This window comes from Tympanuchus pallidicinctus, unplaced genomic scaffold, assembly GCF_026119805.1.
Source record: "Tympanuchus pallidicinctus isolate F22 unplaced genomic scaffold, pur_lepc_1.0 scaffold1, whole genome shotgun sequence".
Lineage (NCBI taxonomy): Eukaryota > Metazoa > Chordata > Aves > Galliformes > Phasianidae > Tympanuchus > Tympanuchus pallidicinctus.
This window is the reverse complement of record NW_026294618.1, coordinates 22,799,530-22,819,295: the sequence shown is the minus strand read 5'-3', so window position 1 is coordinate 22,819,295 and position 19,766 is coordinate 22,799,530. Positions and strand designations below refer to the sequence as shown.

Below are 19,766 nucleotides of genomic sequence, written 5' to 3'. Positions count from 1 at the left end.
ATGACTACACAACGGAAAATGAGGGCTGGCACTACTGTAGATGTAGATAAAAACAGAACTGCTGCCGAGCTCCCACTGTGGCTGCAGCCCAGATGGGCAGCTTGCCTTGCCCATCTGAGACTGAAACATAGGCACTGTCACATCTTCCATCCTCAGCACCCACTAGGTATACAAATACAAAGAAGCTGAATTGACTATTAGATTTATTATAAAATTAGCTGTGGTGCAGTTAGTAACACCATGCTGCCTGTTGTTAAGGTCAATACACCTAGGCAGTACATTTGGAAAAGAAAAGAAGTATCTGTAGAATAATTTAGTCATAATTAAGCATGAGCTTCTACACACATCTCAGATCTTTAGACAAAGGGAGGAGGACAAAAAGTGACCTTATTTATTATTAACCATCCCAGGCATAAATTTCTGCCCCATTGCTTGTGGTGGCAGTGGGTTTCATGTCCTATTACCTGTATGGAAACATTTTTCTTTGCTATCTGAGTGTTTGGTGCTCACTTTATGCTCACTAGAGCCACACAGCAAGCCTCTGGAAAAAGAAAAATAGCCCAGGAAGGCCTGGGGGGAAGGTGGCTCCTTGCTACAGCATGTATGAAAGTGCATCAGCACCAACCCAACATCAAAAGCAAATCTCTAAGCATGCAGAAAATGTAAAGCTCATACAACTGAAGTGTTTTGAATAGTGTTAGAAAATTAAGCTCAAAATAAGGAAGCTGAGATTGCTGGATGGACCTTGCAAACTAAGCTATGAATTACCTAGAAACAATATCTACTGTCTTCCACCAAGAACAGGGCAAGAGAATGGCTGTGTGAGGTGGATGGTTTTCTGTTTGTGCCCCTGTCCTGGGAAAAAATCTGCAGAGCCATGCTAGGGGCTGCGTGGGAGGAGACAGAGATAGGAAAGAGCACAAAATGTCTGAGAACAGTAAAGCCTAGGCAGCTTCCCTTAGCTTTGTGCTGTGTCACCTCCCCCCTTTCCACAAGCATCATCATCAAATGCGAAGGAACAAATTCAACTGAAAATAAAATAAGCCATGGTAAAGGTGATTTTTTTTTTTTAAGGCAAAGTAATGACTGCTGCAGTATATTAAGAACATAACAAGAAATGTTTAAGAAGCTTAACTTTGTGAAAGACATAGTGTTAGTTAGTGAACTTATGATCCATAGCTAAAGATTATTTCTTTGTAGGATTCACTTAACATTTGCCCTCTCCAGGATTTCCAAGAAGAGTCTGAAAAAATGAAAGACTTCTAGGCTTCAACACAAAAACAAACAGAAATATGTAAGCATATAAATGGAAATAGATAAACATAAAGGGAAACAACAATTATATCAAGTCATTATTCTGTAGGCAAAGGATATGTGGCCTTCCAGCACTCCCCTGTGCACCATATAACTACGCAATTAAAAATACCAGAAAAATGTACCTGAAATCATCAAGCAAAAGCTACACCCCTTAGGCAAGAAACCTCTTCCAAAAGCACACTATATAATTGCTTTTAAGGAAGCATTTTCTAAAAGACTTTGTGCATTCAGGTGCCGAGTGAGTCATATGTTTATGTCTGACTCTATTGAATGAGTGGCAGGCATCAGCCAGTAACCAGAATTTGAAATGCTTTATTAGCTACCCACCAAGCTATACAAAATCATCACTCCATAAGTAAAAGCTTGAACTCTTCCTTTGGTAGGGGGTGTTACAATCATCCTTGTTGAGAAGCAAGTTAAAGCAGAGTATTGTCAAGGAAGGTACTGGCCATCCTACAACTGCACTGAAAAGTGGTAACAAAAGATCATAACTGGTGTGTAGTGATGAGCTGCCATCCTATGGTTGTGGCTCCATTATCAAATTATACAGAGTTAAGACTCAAGATTATGGGTTCAGAATGTATCCAAAAATCACTCATCCTGCATCATCTATGAAGATCTGTCACAGAGTATAAAGTTTAGTGGAGGTACAGAGATGCTACACATGGATTTTGAAAGGCTTTGAGGAATTTCTTTCACCAAGGGCCACTTAGGAAACAAAACTACTGAGAAGTAAAAGAGAACATATCCTTAGGGCCACTTTGAAGGATAGAAAGCAACAGGTCAGAATAAAGTTTTAAGTTTCATAGTGGAGCGAAGTGACAAACAGATATCCTGAGAGATGTGCTCTGGAATGTGGGTTTTGAACTATAATTACAGATCAGACGCAAGAGAGTGGCTAGAAAGGTGACAACGTTTACTAGTAATATGGAATCATTTAGAGTTATAAAAAGAAAAATTTTGTGCAAAGAAGTGCAGATAGATGCTATGATACTGAGTGATTCAATGACAAAAAGACAGGTGAGACTTAACTGAATTCAACACTGATACACTCATAAGAGAACAAATAACTACATCCTAAATTTACACACGCAGTGATGAACTAGTTAACTCAGAAACTAGCCCTCACTACTCAGAAAATATCTCTTGTATTTATTGTATACATTTCTAAGCAAACATTGTCTCACTACTCCATACAAGTAAGAAATGCATGAACTACAAGGAATCATTAAGAAATTAATAGAAATAACAGTAAAGGACGTTATCACATCTTTATGTGAACAGAAAATGTAGTATTCATAGCTAGACAAGAGTGGCTTATGGTTTTGCTCTCTCAATCTTAAAAAGAAAAGCCTGAAAAAGGTATCAAGAAGGACACCAAGGATTGTCCAGATGAACATCTGTACTTCTCAAAGACTGGTCAAGCCATTTTGAGTTTTCAGTATAGAAAAGAAGTGACTGAAAGAGTGCTGTGGTTAATATCTAGAAAGTTATAAAAGATAATTGGAAAGTAAAGAAAGAACAATTATTTTCCATTTCAGTACAGCAACTGAGATGCACTAGCTTTAAAATGAGTACATGAAGTACCATTTCACATAAGGTATAATTAAAAAGTAAATCTTGATGCTACAGAATGCTGTAGAGACTTAAATATAATAAAATTTTAGAAGTAATTGGAAAAAAATCATAAGAAAAGAACTGGTCAAAGCTTAGTAAACAGAAGAAATTGATACAGGAAGTCCCAGGGATGCCATTAGTAACATGTAATGGGGAAATTCTCATCCACTTCCTTTTTTTTCTGACCAATAAAGAGTAGTAGATCCTATAGTTGTGGCATATGTTGTGACTCATCAGGACTCTCAACTTTGTCATTTAGTCCATGGTAGAATTTACAGGTCCTTAAAACAGGTATGTGCTTGATACAGAAAAAAAACAGTGCAGTTATATAAGATGCAATGCCACTTTTTGGAAAGCTATTGCCCGTAAATTCCTTCAAAGGATTAAGTAAAAAATAATTATTTCAGATTTCATCTTGTATGGATTTTGAAAGTCAGCATCAAAGATTTGTGCAATACATACCATCTGACTCTCTGCTACCACAGGTGTCGATTTGTAAAGATTGGCCTGCAAAAGAGTGAACAAATACAGTATTACATACAATATCATTGTGATTATAGCAATGAAGGAAGAAAAATCCAGAAGGATAACTCCCCAACCAGAGATCCTTCCCCAGTGCCAGTCTGCCCTTCAATAGAGTCTAAGAGAGGTGCAGCCTGGCTCCACCCCTTCTGGTCACACAGGTGAACTATCTTCATCTGTGCTCCCAGAGCTGACTGGGCCCATTCCCTAGGTGCTTAATCAGTGGTTCAAGCCATGATTCAACAGTTACCGTAAAATACCCCAGAAGCCATTAGGGTAAAATAGTGAAAGAAACACTAGTGTAAAATAGTGAGTAGGACCATATCAAAGACCATACCATTTTAAAAGCTGTTAAATGAAAAGTATAGTATTTTGTCAGCTGGTACAAACTGCTGTCATTTCACTATCAGATTCTTTTCAGTAATTTTATATGCTCTCTTGCCATTTGTATTATTATTTACATCCTTACAAGATTCTGAAGTGAGTATGAAGATGAAGAGTAACAACAGCCAAGATAAATTTTAATTGCCACTTTAATTGTAAAATGGCAAGATATATCATCATTTTTGTATAGTTTACTGTTTTATACAATCTGTTGAAATAATGTTTCAAGTTGTATATACCTACACACATATGTTTGTACTACTTTAAGATTATGACAAATTTTCCTATCCCTGAATCATAAACAAGCTAGAGTTTTTCTTTTAACTCAAATCACCCTCAAAATAACACTGTCCACCAAGAGAAATGTAACCAGCAGGTTGAGGGAGGTGATTCTGCTCCTCTACTATCGTGAAACCCACTTGGAGTACTGTGTCCAGTTCTGGAGCCCCCAACATAAGAAGGACATCGAACTGTTGAAGCAGGTTCAGAGGAGAGCTACAAAGCTGATCAGAGGGCTGGAACACCTCCCCTACTACAAGGACAGGCTAAGAGAGCTGGAGGTCTTCAGGTTTGAGAAGAGAAGGCTCCCAGAAGACCTTATAGTGGCTTTCCTGCACTAGGAAGGCAGGCTACAGGAAAGCTGGGGAGGGACTTTTTATAATGATGATTTTTATAAAAAACAGGATGAGGGTAAATGGTTTTAAATTGCAAGAGAGTAGATTTAGACTAGAGATTAGGAAGAAAATCTTTACTGTGAGGGTGGTGAGACACTGGAACAGGTTGCCCAGAAAGGCTGTGGATGACCCACCGTAGAAGCATTCAAGGCCAGGCTGGATGGGAATTTGAGCAACCTGATCTGGTGGGAGGTGTCCCTGTCTATAGGAGGGAGTTTGGAACTAGGTGATCATAAGTGTCCCTTCCAGTCCAAACTATTCTATGATTTTATGATTTTGACAAGTATCTCAATATCAGACATCATGTATACATAAATGCTTAATGACCACATGAATTATGTCTAGTGAAATTAATTTGTAGAAAGAAAAAATACTACTTCTGAAAGAAAAAAAATGATAAGGAAAGGCTGGCTGAAGATCATTTTTCCAATACAGCTCACATGACACAACATGGGGCTGGGAATCTCCTGGAGAAACTCACTGTTTGACATCACAGTCATGATTGTATTGTATTCAGTTCCTGATTTCTACCAGAGACACTGTTAGACTGGCTTAAAATGGGCAGCCCTTTTGTGTCCTAACAAGGAAGCAGAACAAGAAAGAGGGAAGAGCTGCCAATGTCCAGGGTCCAGTGTGAATACCTAGATCACCCCTTCTTTGACATTGATGCAGCGCATGGTGACACCCCATAAGAGCCTGGTCACACCAAAGTCAGCCCCCACAGTGCAGTGTGGAGAGCATGGTCTGTTAGCACAGTGATCAGATTCATTGTCAGACAAGAAACAATTCAGTCTTTTGTACAATGTATAAGAAGAGTTAGTCTTTGTGTTATTCCCAAATATTGGTTTGCATCAGTTGTTTAGAATGTTACAGGGAAAACTGGGAAAATAAAGTTTTTAAGGGTGATTTTCTATGCAAGTGAAAAAAATCTAATTGTTCCTATGCATATAAGTTGGATGTCTAAATGTGTTTGTAGGTGGATTTCTGACACTGTTTTGGGTCCTGAAGAAATGTGCTGAAATGGTAGTAATATATATTCTTTTCTTACAGTCTACATCTGAAATATGCTCTTTTATTTCATTAAAAAGCACTCTTCTAATATATTTTCTAATTACTATGACCCAGCACAATCTGTCAAGTAAAAATCGCAATATGTAATAAAATATGCATGCCACTACATTCAAGAAGCAAAATTGAATTGATCAGTCAAGCACTGTGCTGGCATAAAGTTAAATGGCCTTTATTGCTTTTGTTAGCACTGCTTTGACTGAGATTCAATAGAAAGTCTGAATGATGAATAGTAAGCTCAGATATCTCACCACATGACTAGATGAGCTAGAAGTAAAATATAGAACCTGCAGTAACTATTAGAGCTTGTGTAAATTAGAATGTTAACTGGGTTTAACATTGCAATAGTTTAACTGATGATTCAATATAGAAGTTTTCTTTGCAAGTTGGAATGTGTACATGGCAGAAAACACCTTTTGTTCATCAGATTAAGTAGTGGGTTTTCAGTCATCTCTTTACCTTGGAAGGAAAAAAATTGAGTGAACCCCAAACTGATGGATAGGCAAGAGCTAAAACACATCTTCAGAAGCAAATCCCCTACAGAACAGATAAATAACTGAAAACCCTTGACCCACACTTGGAACAAAAAACAACAAAGGATTGTGTGGACAATTCAATTATGAAATCATATTTGCACAGGTAGAAATATCAACAGACACTGCACTAAAGAAATTCTAGTCATGAAAGATTTGGTTAGAAATAAGTCATTTCAGGTCTCGATCACATATGCCCTAATGAACTCACTTTGTACAGAGGACAACACCTCACACTACTCCTGCATCAGCTATGTGCCAACAAATCAAATGTGTTAGCAAGATGACCTTCAAAACCTATGAAATTAGACATTTCTTCATGCCAAACACATAGTTATAAAAGTACTTACATATCTGGTTTCACGTCCAGCTGCTCTCTGCAATGTTGTCGATACCTTATACAAAATAAACAAATATATCAACGGTAAAGAATGAAGGACTGACAGCAAGATTTTCATCATTGTGATGTTATGAATTGCTCAAATTCAATTCTCCAGAAAGATTCATGAGATACATTAAAGTTTTCTTGAGGTGTTTGTTGTTTCAATTATTATTTCTTTTTTACTCAAAGACATCAATCACACTCCATTAGAGCTGGTCCTTAAATTATCTCCGAGAATTCTCCTAATAAAGTAAAATAAATCAGTAGGCAATCACAGGAATGGTTGCATTATGAAATTTGACTCACATTTGTTCACAAAAACAACTTTAAACTACATCTTTCTATTTTCTCATTTGCTGTCATCTGATGTCTGCTTGGAAAGAGCATTTTACATGTGAGTTTATTCACCTACCTTGCCAACATCTGACTCTGTGTTCATCTGCAGGAAACTTGGAGAAGATTCACATCGGCGCTGGAATGTTATTTTTGACAGAGAACAAACTTATTAACGATGAGACAAAAAGAAGGGTATTGAAAAGTCAATCCCACATACTGATAGGTTACCATTGTCAATGGGTCCTGCAGGACTTGATCAATGACAGCACACAGCTCTTCTGTTTGTTGTCTGAGTTGGGCAGGGGAGCACATCTGAAATGAATCACACACTTAACCTTTGCTTTTTGTTTTCAGATAAAGATTTGAGAGGTAAAACAGCACTACCTCTGAATGGTCCAAAGTAGTGCCTTCAGTCACATCAGCAGCCTTCGTCGGCTCTTCTAATGCCTGCAATTCAAAAGATTCCTGAGTTAAAAAAATTTAAAATAAGCTGTCATACACATTAAACATTCCCAAATATGACATTTGTCATTTTATCAGGGAAATATGCAAAAAGAAGAAATTATAGTAGTGTTTTTGAGGCTATCATCTTCTGATCTTGAATTAGAGAGTACATATGCAGAAAGAAAGAATATTCAAGACAGGTGAATTATCCATGCTCAGAAAATAAAAGTTTAAATTGTCATCTTCTTCTACAACACCCCATCTCTCTCACAGTGAATTACACACAGTAAATGTGCACCATGCACCACAGATGTGCCAGATGTGTGCCTGTCACACACCACTGGAAGACACCATTGGCTGTAAGAAAGCAGGCAAAGTATACAAGAGGCCCATTTGTTTCCTTTAGTAGCTGTTTTCTTTAAAAAGTGAATCCTGTTTAAAGATGTTGGTGATCATGGCAACAAAAACAGTGCTCAGCATTTTTGGTTTTTAGTCTGAAAACACCACTGTATAAAAAATAAGTATGCACAACACACTTTTTGTATACAAAAACATGGCTAATCTATACAACTACCTAATGTAGCTTATACAGTCTCCCCAAAACAAAACACAATCCTCTTATGCCTGGATATACCTTCAGCTTTCCTTTGTTCACACTTGGAGGAGGTCTGAGAACTGTGAGGATTAATTTGCCAAACCCTCCACTTTATCAGGAAAATCACAAGACGTCTGCAAAAGCCATACTTCACTTTAGTGCTCAGTGCCTTTTTCATCTTCACCCAAAGTCAGTGAGGCACAACACTCTCACTGTCATCACCCTTTTTTTTTTTTTTTTTTTTAATCAATCATCAAATAGATTTGTTATGGAGTCTGCTCTGGAAGCCTGCTGGTGCTTGCAGCTGGTCTACATACCTACAGAGGGACCTGGATAAACTGGATTGATGGACCAAGGTTAACTGTATGAGTTTCAATAGGGAGGCCAAGTGTTGGGTCCTGCATTTTGGTCACAACAACCCCAGGCAGCCCTACAGGCTTAGGGAGGAGTGGTTGGAAAGCTGCCTGATGGAAAGGGACCTAAGTATACTGATGAACAGTCTGCAGAATATGAGCCAGCAGTGTGCCCAGGTGGCCAAGGCCAATGGCATTCTGGCTTGTATCAGGAATGGTGTGGTGAGCAGCACTAGGGAAGTCATCCTGCCCCTGTACTCCATCGGTGAGGCTCCACCTCGAGTACTGTGCTCAGTTTTGGGCACCTCAGTACAGAAAGAACATGGAGGTGCTGGAGCAGGGACAAAGAAGGGCAACAAGGCTTGTGAAGGGCTTGGAAAATATGCCCTATGAGGAGAGACTGAAAGATCTGGGGCTGTTTAGTGTGGGGAAAAGGAGGCTGAAGGGAGAACTTAATGCTTTCTTCCAACACCTGAAAGGAGCTTACAGCGAGAGCAGGCCTAATCTCTTCCTGGTGACAGGTGACAGGATGAGGGGAAATGGCCTCAAGTTGTGCCAGGGTAAGTTTAGGTTGGATATCAGGAAAAACTTCTTTACAGAAAGGGTTGTTAAGCACTGGAATAGGCTCCCCAGGGAGGTGTTTGAGTCACCATCCCTGGATGTGTTTAAAAATCATTTGGATGTAGTGCTGAGGTACATGATTTAGTGGAGGACTGTTAGAGTTAGGGTAGTGTGGTTAGGTTGTGGTTGGACTCGATGATCTTGAAGGTCTTTTCCAACCTGAGTGATTCTATGATTCTATGAAGTAGGAGGGATCAACAGCATCTGTGGATTTTTGTTTAACAGATTATGCTTTTCTGAAGTTTTGTGGTTGATGATTATTAGCAATAAATAAAAAAGAAGGAAAAAAAAGAGCATTCCTACAAGCACTTTTTCATGCTTGGGGGATCCTGTGAGGGGTATATCTGGGCTGTAGTTACAAAGGACATATGTAAAGCTGGGAAGAAAATGGCAGGATCTTTAAGAAAAAAGAAAGAAGGAAAGAAGGAAAGAAAAGGAAAGAAAGAAAGAAAGAAAAGGAAGGAAGGAAGGAAGGAAGGAAAGAAGGAAGGAAGGAAGGAAGGAAGGAAGGAAGGAAGGAAGGAAGGAAGGAAGGAAGGAAGGAAGGAAGGAAGGAAGGAAGGAAGGAAGGAAGGAAGGAAGGAAGGAAGGAAGGAAGGAAGGAAGGAAGGAAGGAAGGAAGGAAGGAAGGAAGGAAGGAAGGAAGGAAGGAAGGAAGGAAGGAAGGAAGGAAGGAAGGAAGGAAGGAAGGAGCATGTATTTAAGGAATTATTCGTGAGTTAAATTTTGTTGAGTATAATTAGATTTATTCTCTCCTTGCCTAGCTATGACAGCATACATCTACTCACGTAGAACTGAAAAGTAAGTGTCAGGGTTTTTAGCTATTGTTTTAATAGTATCACAAATGATTCTGTGCAGAAACACATTTATGATGCCTTGCACCAGAAAGTACAGTAGAAAAAATGAAGAGTAATTTCTTTCCAAACACATTTCTTCTCTGCCCTGCAGTTCTAGACAATCTTGTTGGCCTTACAGTTGATACAGTTCCAAAGGAGAAGAGTAAAATAATGATTAGTTTTTAAGAGAAATATAATAATAATGTAATGTTCTCCCAGGACAGAAGATGAAAAGATAGATAATCTTTCTCATTTCTGCTACCTCATCATTGCTATCCAGCTAAAATTTCAGAAAAACAGATAGAGCTGTAGAAGAGCTAAACAAAAGAGCACTCAGCACTACATTTAAGGGCTGCATGTCCAGTTCAGATTCAGTCAGATTGCATCCTCCTCGTAAATGCAAACTGAAGTGGTAAAACGTAAAATGAAGAAGAGTCTTTCCAGTGCCTACTAGGGCAGGATTACCAACACCACCTGTTGTGGAGACATGACAAGTCTTATCAGGAATCTGTTGCATTAAGAAATTGCCATTAGTCACACATTCAGAATGGAGAACTTGATAAGCCTCTCAAAACTCACAAGATATTGGTATGTTAATGAAAATAACAAATGAATTGTTTAAGGAAAAAAAAAATCATATTTCTCTTTCAAGTGTGCCTCATTAGGACAGCAGCAGAAGGTGAATACTATCAAGGGTAGGATCACGGTAGGACACAACTACCATGAAGATTTTGATGGCTATTTCTAGAGGAACTTCAGTCTCATCTACAAGTCTGTGTCAAGAACCAAGATTCTGGATAATTGAAATATCAAGCACCCTTCAATTTCAGTAGAAACTGCAAACACAAATAACTTACGTTGTTTGGAGCTTCCACTTACTTAGGCAAGTGCAGCACCAAGGCCTGTGCATTCAGTACACCTCCTGAGATACTATCACTACACATACAGCAGCCATGCTATGAAAAACTCTGTGTTCTGTGCCCTTTCTGAATGTTTAAAATTTCAAGGTAATTCATGCAGATTTTTCCACAGTTACTTTCCTTCTATTTCTCTATTAAAAAGTTCTAGTTCTCCAAGAAGAAAAAAAGAAAAAAAGAAAGAAACCATTCTATTTAATCTGTTGTTAGCTTTTCCAAATACAACTCAACTTCTTTTTCTAGAAGTGCATTTTTTTCTTATTTCATTAGCATGGAGAAAAATGGAAGATTTAAAAAGTACTACTGGCATTTCTGATCTCATTACTGGTGTTATCATGCAATAGTGTTATGATTAAATTGAAGTATTAGTGTTATGAACAGTGTTGTTGATTAGCAGTATCAACAGTATTCAACCTTCTTTTCCTATGCTGATGACCTAACAATACCAAAATCTGAACATTCCTCTTTAGACATTCCAGCTACTTTATTGCATATGAAAAATATAGTGGGACCACAACTTAAAAGAAAAGTATAATTTAGAAAATTAAAACTTGTTTGTGACAGAACTTAAATAAGCAGATGAAATAGCCAGTTACTGAACAGACGATTTTGTCCTTGCAAAAGGTAACTTTGAGGGTCTGATGTACAAATGCTATTGACATCAGTGATGACTACAAACCCTCTTCTTTCCCTCAAGCTATTTGACTGTCAAAGCTGTATCAGAGCAGACAGGACACTAGTAAATGAACTGACCAGGATCTCCAATATTTTGTTAGAAGAATTAAAGCTCTTGACAATATATAGGAGATGTGAAACTTTGTTTCATTCTCCAATTAATGACATTAATATTGTAATCTGAATGTGACACAACTTCCTTCTTACTGTATCATGAAAAGCCTGTGTTGAACAAAACCCAAGAAATATCCTCTTATTTCTCTTGCACATTTTCTCTTTCAGTGTTTTTCTAAGACCTCTGCACATGCAAAAAATTTCTTCAGTATAGTGGATTTTCATGTATGACCAGTTCCCAGAACTTATTCCTTAGAGATTCTGGGAAATGATACTGTGAAGACCTGACTAATATCCTTTTTATAAAATAAATAATATTAAAAGCTGCAAGACCTCTGAAAGAAAGATGGAGCTCATAGCCTGCTCCCACATTGGCATGCTTGGTCATTTTTAAAGACAAATTAGGTCATGTGGCTCTCTAGGACTGCACAGATTATTTTTCTCTCTTGTCACTTGGTAAGAAAGAGCTCTAGACTTCAGAAGACTTTTAACATGGACACATAATCTAGATGCAAGAAATTCACTCAGTGAGTGCACTACAGAAGTATTTGAGGAAAAAAATACAGTTTTTTAATTGAAGTCTTCTCAACAATGGAGTTGTCAAATATGCTTTTCAGAATCAGGATAGTCATCACATGCTTTATAATAACCAATTTATTTAAAATGTAAATTGTAGTCCTCTACTTGTACTTAATTTATAAATACAAATCAGAGAAGCCAACAGTGATTCCATTTGCACTCCATCCACAGCCAGTTATACTTAATGTTTTTCAGAAAATTTAGTGGCTTTGTGATAGCTGTACTTCCTGGCACCACCTATCATACTTGTTTCATTTCATTCAAATATAGGTGAAGTTTGAGCAGAACATATTCAGCTAGTCCAAAGCCCACATGCACGGGTTTCCTTCCAATCTAAATGACACACAGAGAAAAAAGCTTGCACACTCCATCAGCATGCATTTGGGATGTGTATCTGGACAAATGCAGTAATTCCAAACTCCCATGCATTAGAGCTTGCTCTTCTAAAGATTACTGATTTTCACAAAGAAGTCTTGTTTGTTTTGCAGTTCCAGGAAGTCCAACAGAGTTTTGGACTTACAACTCCAATTTGAAATAATTCTGAATATACAGTATCCAGTGACTGTCTACTTAGTTAGGAATTTCTCTATAACTCCCTGAAATAGTCTCTTCATGAAAATCTGTTTTGAGTGGAAGATATTTTTATTGATATTTGATAAATAAAATATCTAAATCATAAGTATATTAGTTTTGAAAAAGATCTGATTGGGACTGAAATTTTGAATTTGATTATGATCTTATCTCTATAACTGTGGAAAATATTCAAAAGTTAATGCCAGCAGAGGAGTGATTCATCAATTCATTAGTGAGGCCAGAAGGAACCATAGTGATCACCTAACCTGACTTTTTCTGTAAACCACAGAACTGCCTGAAGTTACCAGTAAACTGTCATGCCTTGATTGTTTAATTTCTATCATGAAGAGCCCATTTCACTCTCTGGATTTTCTTCTTCAAATATTTAATTATTTTTTTCTATTGAAATTTTGTCTTATGCCTAGATTAAACTCCTGCTCTCTCGCCTAGCCAGCAGGTGCTATTGTCTATTTTGTTGAAGAGTTCATTATCATTGCCTCGTCACTTTGAATTTGTAGTGATTATGGCACTGTTAGCTGGCCACAGCTACCTCAACCTCCTTATCACCATCTCTGCTGTCCTTCCTCCAAGCACCGTGAGATGGTGCCTGTGCTGTCCCAGTATCTCCTACCTGTCTCACTTCTAGACAAGCTCCTAGCTCAACTTCCCTGGGAAATAGTCCACTGTTGTTGCCTCCAGGGAGAATCTGACCATGATGTTGAGCATAAGTAGCTTAAAAATATGGCTTTGCTTCAGCCACATCCTCCAAGAAAAATCCTGGATTTGCTTTTTCCTGGGCAGAGGACAGGTGATATGAAGAACATCAAGTTCATATAAGCTGAGATAGATGGTATGCACATCACTTACTGGATTTGATGACATTAAGCCACTTCTGGGATTGCCAAAGTATGTGCATACATAGTTAGTAAGCTTTTCCTTTGCTTCTAATGAGTACAGATTTGAATGATTCATTTAGACAGAGAGTACTGAAGGATCAAAATATGTCCAAAAGAAGTTGTGTAGATGATTATAGCGTAACAGTTTCATAAGGAGAAGCTAAAAAATCATGGCTCAAGTTAAAGTATTTACGCACATATAAAAGGAAAAATTAGACACCTGGAGACAATTTTGAGGCAAACAAAACATTTTACCTTACACGACATCAGTGACAGTTTTCTTTCATGTGATCTAATTATTATTTTACATGAAATGTCACTAGATCACATGCATAATGGATCTGATAAAACTCCTTTCTCAAGACTACTCAAAATAAGTAACATAATTGCACAGTGCAAAACAAGTTTGACTTCAGAAAATTTGCATTTCTAGTTCAATCACACAGCAAAATACTTTCTTTCAGCATTTAAGCAGATGAAGAATTCCTAATACGCATTATGTTCAGTAGTTTCTCTGCCTTGACAGGACTTCCTTTCAACTAAAAGAAATGTCACTCAAAATGATCATTTCCAAACAACCTTTATCTCTGTGTATCATGTATCAATGAATTCTTTTCAAAGTCCAACCTGAAGTGGTATCTCAGAAAACAGCATAATGCTTCCAGCCACTAACAGGCTCTCTGCCCTCCAAAAGACCTCCCAGAATATATGGAGAATGAGCGTAGGATCCCCTGAAACAAATATTTTCCTTTTCTGATCCACTTCCATTGCATGCTAATGTAGACATTGTCTCACCTGGCATGTTCAAGATTTAAGTAAAAGAAAGTTTGTGTTTTATGCAAGTGATGAATACATTCATTCAAGGTTAAACAAGTATCGGAAAAGAAGGAATCTCCTATTTTTGAAAAAAAGAAAGATGCCATCTTGTTTAAGTCATTTAAGTGATAAATGCTAGGTCGTAATCAATAATATCTCAAGGGCAAAATGATCATCTTCAAAATCCTTTATGCAGAGCAAAATTCATACTCTCCAATGTCTTTAAGCTCTGTAAAATTATAGTGAAATCAACTCAGCTGTGCATGTAAAAGCATATTTAGATGTGCACTTAGGAATGCTTAATCTTACAGAAATTTATTAGAAGCTAAGTTCCTGAACTATGTCCATAGCTATACTTGGATGGCAGCGTGATTAAGAATGTCTTTAAACCATTGTGACATGGTTTTTGGTGCTAAGGGATGTGTACAAAGTGACAGGACTCGGTAGCTCAGGTTGATAGCTGGACTCAGTGACCTTGAAGAATCATAGAATCTAAGTGCTTATCTCACTTCTAATCACAGGATATTTTTATTTTTATTTTTATTTTTTGCAATGCTTAATGGACTACTCTTTTGTGAAAAATTAATTCTGCCAAAGTTTTTTAAAAAGACAGACATTGGTGAATACAGAATCACAGAATTATATAGGCTGGAAGGGATCACTAGAAATCATCTAATCCAACTCCTCCACTTTGAACTCCTCATGAAAAATTTAAACTTTCAACTTCCAAAGTTACATTATCAACATAAGAATTATAAAACACAGCTAGGGACTGTACTAGGGACTGGTGTCTGGATCTATCATACTATCCTGCAAGAGAGGGTTGTTATCCTAAGCTACCTCCTGGGAACGGACCCATGGCCAACACAGTCAAAGAGCTTAAGGGAGTTGTTTGGAAAAACAGAAGATAAAACACCAGTGCAATGGCTAGGACAATTTTCACAGTATAATAATATGGCCAATAAATTCCTGAGTCCGGGGATGTTTCTTGGTTGTTTTAAATTTACTAGTATGAGCACAGACATTGAAGAATCATTTACTGATCTACTGATGGATAGATCTAGGAATAGCAGTGCTCCAGATATTTTCAAACAGCAAAATAGACTTTGAGACATTGTCAGAAATGGCAATTCCCTTGGGACATGTTTGTTTTTGTTGCTGTTGTTTTTTTTACAGTAAATTTATTTGCAGAAATTCAGATTAGTGAAGTGCTTGATCTTCATTGCGAAGTGGTTGACCCTGAAAAACTGTTGGAATTACATATAATCCTGAGCAGCTGGCTCACAGAGCTTATGTTGTGCAATATCGCCAACAGACATGTCAGAGTATGTACAAAAGCTGAATGTTCTAAAATATGAAATGCAATTCCCATGCCTTTGAGCAAACACTAACCTTCTGTTCCATAAGTAATGTGTTTGTAGGGATTGCTGCAAATGCCTTGTAGCTTGTCTTGATCTTGTATTGCTAAAAAGGTAAACCAGAAAGCAGGAAGAGAAGTAAAGATGGGTAAAAGGGAGAGAGGGAGAAAGACACAGGAAAGGAGAAAGGCACGACAGAATGAAAGATGATTTTAATTGTCTCATAGACACATTGCCACAACACAAGACTTACATACTATCTAGGAAATATATACCTTAAAGAAAATCTAGTGCATTTTCTAAGATTTTAAAGGACTGTAAGATATATCTTTTGCATTTAGGAGTGAGGTAGGATTACATGAATATTCTATATCAGCAGCTTATCACTTGATTTTGACCATTTTCTACTGACCATCCTTGTATCAATATCAAAAAAGGCTGTGAGTTCATTCTTAGTTTGCTTGCAATTTGAAATGATGATGCAAAGCCACTTCTGCCAGTACACGCACTTCACAGACTGCTGCTGGGTGGTGACTGCTAAGTCACAGGGATGCCTGTGATTGTTGAATATGATCTTTCAGTGCTAAATTACTTGTCAAAGTGGACAGATATCTTAAGTAATATGGCACTGCTTTTCACCTCCTTTATAAAAAACTCTTACACCAAATTATTTCAAAACAAATAAAGGAACTTTTATACTCAAATTAGGTACACAGAAGTGACAATCTTAACCATAAAAAGTGTGTTGTTTAGGATACAAAAATTCTAAGATCTGCCTTAAAAAATATTCTTTTTTAATAATTTAAGTTCTGACAAATGATCCAAGGGCTGAAACACCTCTCCTATGAGGACAGGCTGAAAGAGAAGGTTCCATGGAGATCTGATTGCAGTTTTTCAGTGAAGATGGGCTATAAGAAAGAAGGGGACCCTTCAGCACAGTCTGTTGTGATAGGACAAATTCAGAAAATAATAGAATTTTCAGTTGTTGGTTGAATATTTTGGTAAGATTTACCAACATGAATGCTAGTAATTATAAAACAATAGGCCAAAGAATATGCCATACTTTGAGTTATTGATTTGTCTTTTTTATTTTCCCTTTTTTTTATATCTAATGAAAGTCCCTGATGGCAGAGGGGCAAGAATTTTAATTCAGATTAGAGAATTTTTTATCATCTTTTCACTTCTTTTGAAACACTGTAGAACACACCTTTGAAATCTTTCCTTATACAGTACTATATTTTCCTGAGACTTACTCACATGTATTTCTACTCAGAACTTAGAGACTGACAGGCATTCAAGAAGCCCGTAATCACATATACTGAGTGAATATTCTGTCAAAGCATATGGCAGTGCCATTATTGCTATTTTTACATTCATTTGAGCTTCAAACTTGAATGTTTACCATTTCAGAACTAAAGACTTTTATAGTCATGGGCATTTCTACGGAACAAGTCATCTCATTCTCAAATAGAAACCTGTAGAGGTAAAACAGAATCATCCTGTAGATACGCCATCACCTATCCATTGACTATAATAGAATTGCCTACTTTCTGATGTTATTTTTCAGAAGTCAAAAGACATGATTTATATCCAGTCTTCTGAATGTTTAGATGGCAAAAATCTATATGCTATATAAAGATCTGTTTGTTTCCCAAAACTGGGACAGATCTACATGCATTCCTGGGCTATATTCAAACAGGAAAAATCAATGAATATAAAGGACTAAAACACTGCAAAGAATTTTCTAACAAGAGCCAAACGTTTCAATTCTATTCTCTTCTTGCAGAATCAGCAATTTTATCTGTATCCAATCCATTCTACTATCTATTTCACTACACCAAGTCCATTAAAGCACTACTAAAATTGTTTTGAAAGCCCAGGGAGAGTATTTTTATTTCCTGAAATTACCCACAACTTAACACTTCACAATGTTCTGTGAGTTTGATTATGCTCATATTCACTGTACAGAATGGCAAAAATAAACATAAATAGATAACACATGGGAACATAAAACATTAAAATGCTAATACTTGAATACATTTGTAAACTATTCTTTTATTTCTATTAATTGGTACATGCATAAACAGGAATGCAATAAGAGCTCCCATTAAAAAATCTTTTTTGCATAATTGCTTTGATATCATGCTAATGAAACAGCTTGATATGCCTGTTGAAAAGTACATCTAGCGTCAAAATTCTGGTTTAAGAGGTGCTGGTTTAATAACTGTTGAAGCAACATTAATGTTGCAAAATTACACATGTCGAAGTTCAAGCTCTTTTGCACTTTTCCCTTGGAGAAATCTTACATGCAAAATTTTGTCATACATCAGCAATCATTAGATGGAACAATCTGCTCTTTGTCTAGTCTTAAAGTTGAGCTGATTGGTTCTAAAAAATCTTAACAGCTGTTTAAGACACTGTTTAATGGCTCATGCTATTTCTCTTCAATCTTCTCCTTTTTTTCCCCAAAAATATACAGAGATTTGAGGCCAAAGAGTTATCAGAAAGCCTGGTACCATTAACAGATAAGCAAAACAAAAGTCTGTTGAGCTATTTCAAAAACTAAGAATAGAAATAGATGAGAGCAGAAGGAAAGGACGGCATTGAATATACACTGTTACTAGTTACACACGAAGACTTAGCCTCACATTTTATAGCCAGAAGAAACTTTTCCTTTACTGAACTTGTGCATTTGATTTTAGAGATGCAGGTCATTCATATACCCAGTGGAACCAGCTTTGTCTGCACAATTAGAAATGGCACCATTCTAGCCACTCAAGCCTATTAAACTGGTGTGTACTCTCCCACGCTCCATATTATGGTTGGCAATTTCAGAAGTGCCACTGCATCACATGAACAGCAGAATTAGCAGGAAAAAGGACTGTTGGAAGGGCAGAAATTATTACATGGGCCTGAAAATGTAATCCAGGCAACAGCTATGTGTCACAAGCAGATAACTTCCTTATCATCAGAGATTACGCTGAAGACAGCAGACATTGCAAGTGCTTTGCAATCCACAGACTCAGTCATGCTGTTCAGTTTTGCCTCAGGGGGCTTTTTTTCTTGAAATTGTGACCATTTCATTTCTCTTTTCATCTCATTAAGTAGTCCCAACAGTGCATAATGGCACTATACAGCTGTGCTTGGCACAATGGCTCCTTTTGGGTTGTTTGGTTTTTAAAAGAACAATTCAATATTACAAATATTATTCTGTGCTGCTTTAAACCTCTCATTTTCAATTAACATTTTCCAAGCAGACCAGGTCACTCCTGCCACGGCCAAGCTGCAATTTTGTGCTGTGAGCAAATCAATCAAAAAATTATGATGGCCCTTTCTGTGGTGGGCAGCATGTTTCAGCTGTCCAAGGTGAGCTCTGAAATCAGCAAGAGGGAGAATTAAGGGAGAGCACAGAATGCAGAAATAAGATAAAAGAAGCTGGAAGGTCTTCTACAGCTCAGCTATCTCCTGCCATTGACTCTCCCCTTGTGCAGGGAAGTTTCTTTTCTTTTCTCAGGTACCTATCTGCTGTATATCTTGTGATCAGCTTTCCTTTCCCTCCCCTTCCCTTTCTTGAGATTTATCTTTAGATTTAAAAGGAAGCTTTTTTCCAGGCACTCCTGCAGCAATTGCCATCGTTGGTTATTTTCACTCTGCTGAGACTCTCCTGCCTTTTGGTGAATGACAAACAGTGGGAGTACAGCTGATGCACCAAGTGCAAGAGTTTCGTATTTGCAGGACTACACCCTGTAGGAAGACCTTCCCATCCTCTGTCTAGCATAAGATTAGAAATATCAGTGGAAAAGATGGGGAAGAAGCAGAGGACTGTCCTTGTCTTCCCTCTCTGGCTATTGGTTCTGAAGTCCCTGTTCAGATAAGTTCAGCAGGTCAGAACCACTGGACACAAATCATTCCTATCTCCTCCTATCTATCAATACCTTATTTTGTGCAAAAGGACTCCTACAGCATCTTCCTCATAATACAAAACATGTTGCTAGAAATTTTAATAGTAATATTTATTCTTCATTGCCGGCACTACCAACTCAATAACAATTCTTTCCTTTTTTCCAGCTCATTCATTTTACTAGCATTTTGCAACAACACAGATTTGATTTTTCCTAAATGGACAAAGAAGCATTAGAAAATAAGCATGCACCAA

At 37.3% G+C, this 19,766-nt stretch overlaps 1 protein-coding gene and 1 long non-coding RNA gene across 12 annotated transcripts in view; both read right to left on the bottom strand.

Annotated features, from left to right (window-relative positions):
- The window catches only part of MLIP (muscular LMNA interacting protein), a 95,694-nt gene that overhangs the window by 27,715 nt on the left and 48,213 nt on the right, over positions 1–19,766 (bottom strand). For all 11 annotated transcript variants that reach the window (XR_008205021.1, XM_052676679.1, XM_052676706.1 and 8 more), the window contains exons 5-10: positions 15,645–15,716; positions 7,218–7,280; positions 7,062–7,145; positions 6,910–6,969; positions 6,466–6,510; positions 3,397–3,441 (exon numbers count right to left, since the gene is read on the bottom strand). Coding sequence is in view for 10 of the 11 variants with exons in the window: in XM_052676679.1 (XP_052532639.1) it covers positions 3,397–3,441; positions 6,466–6,510; positions 6,910–6,969; positions 7,062–7,145; positions 7,218–7,280; positions 15,645–15,716 (369 nt within the window). In the remaining variant the exon portion in view is untranslated. The remainder of the gene's footprint in view (positions 1–3,396; positions 3,442–6,465; positions 6,511–6,909; positions 6,970–7,061; positions 7,146–7,217; positions 7,281–15,644; positions 15,717–19,766) is intronic.
- Positions 16,680–19,766, bottom strand: LOC128077611 (uncharacterized). The gene is made up of 2 exons (XR_008205098.1): positions 16,864–19,766; positions 16,680–16,817 (listed from the first exon to the last, which is right to left on the bottom strand). It is a non-coding gene; the product is annotated as an uncharacterized LOC128077611 (long non-coding RNA).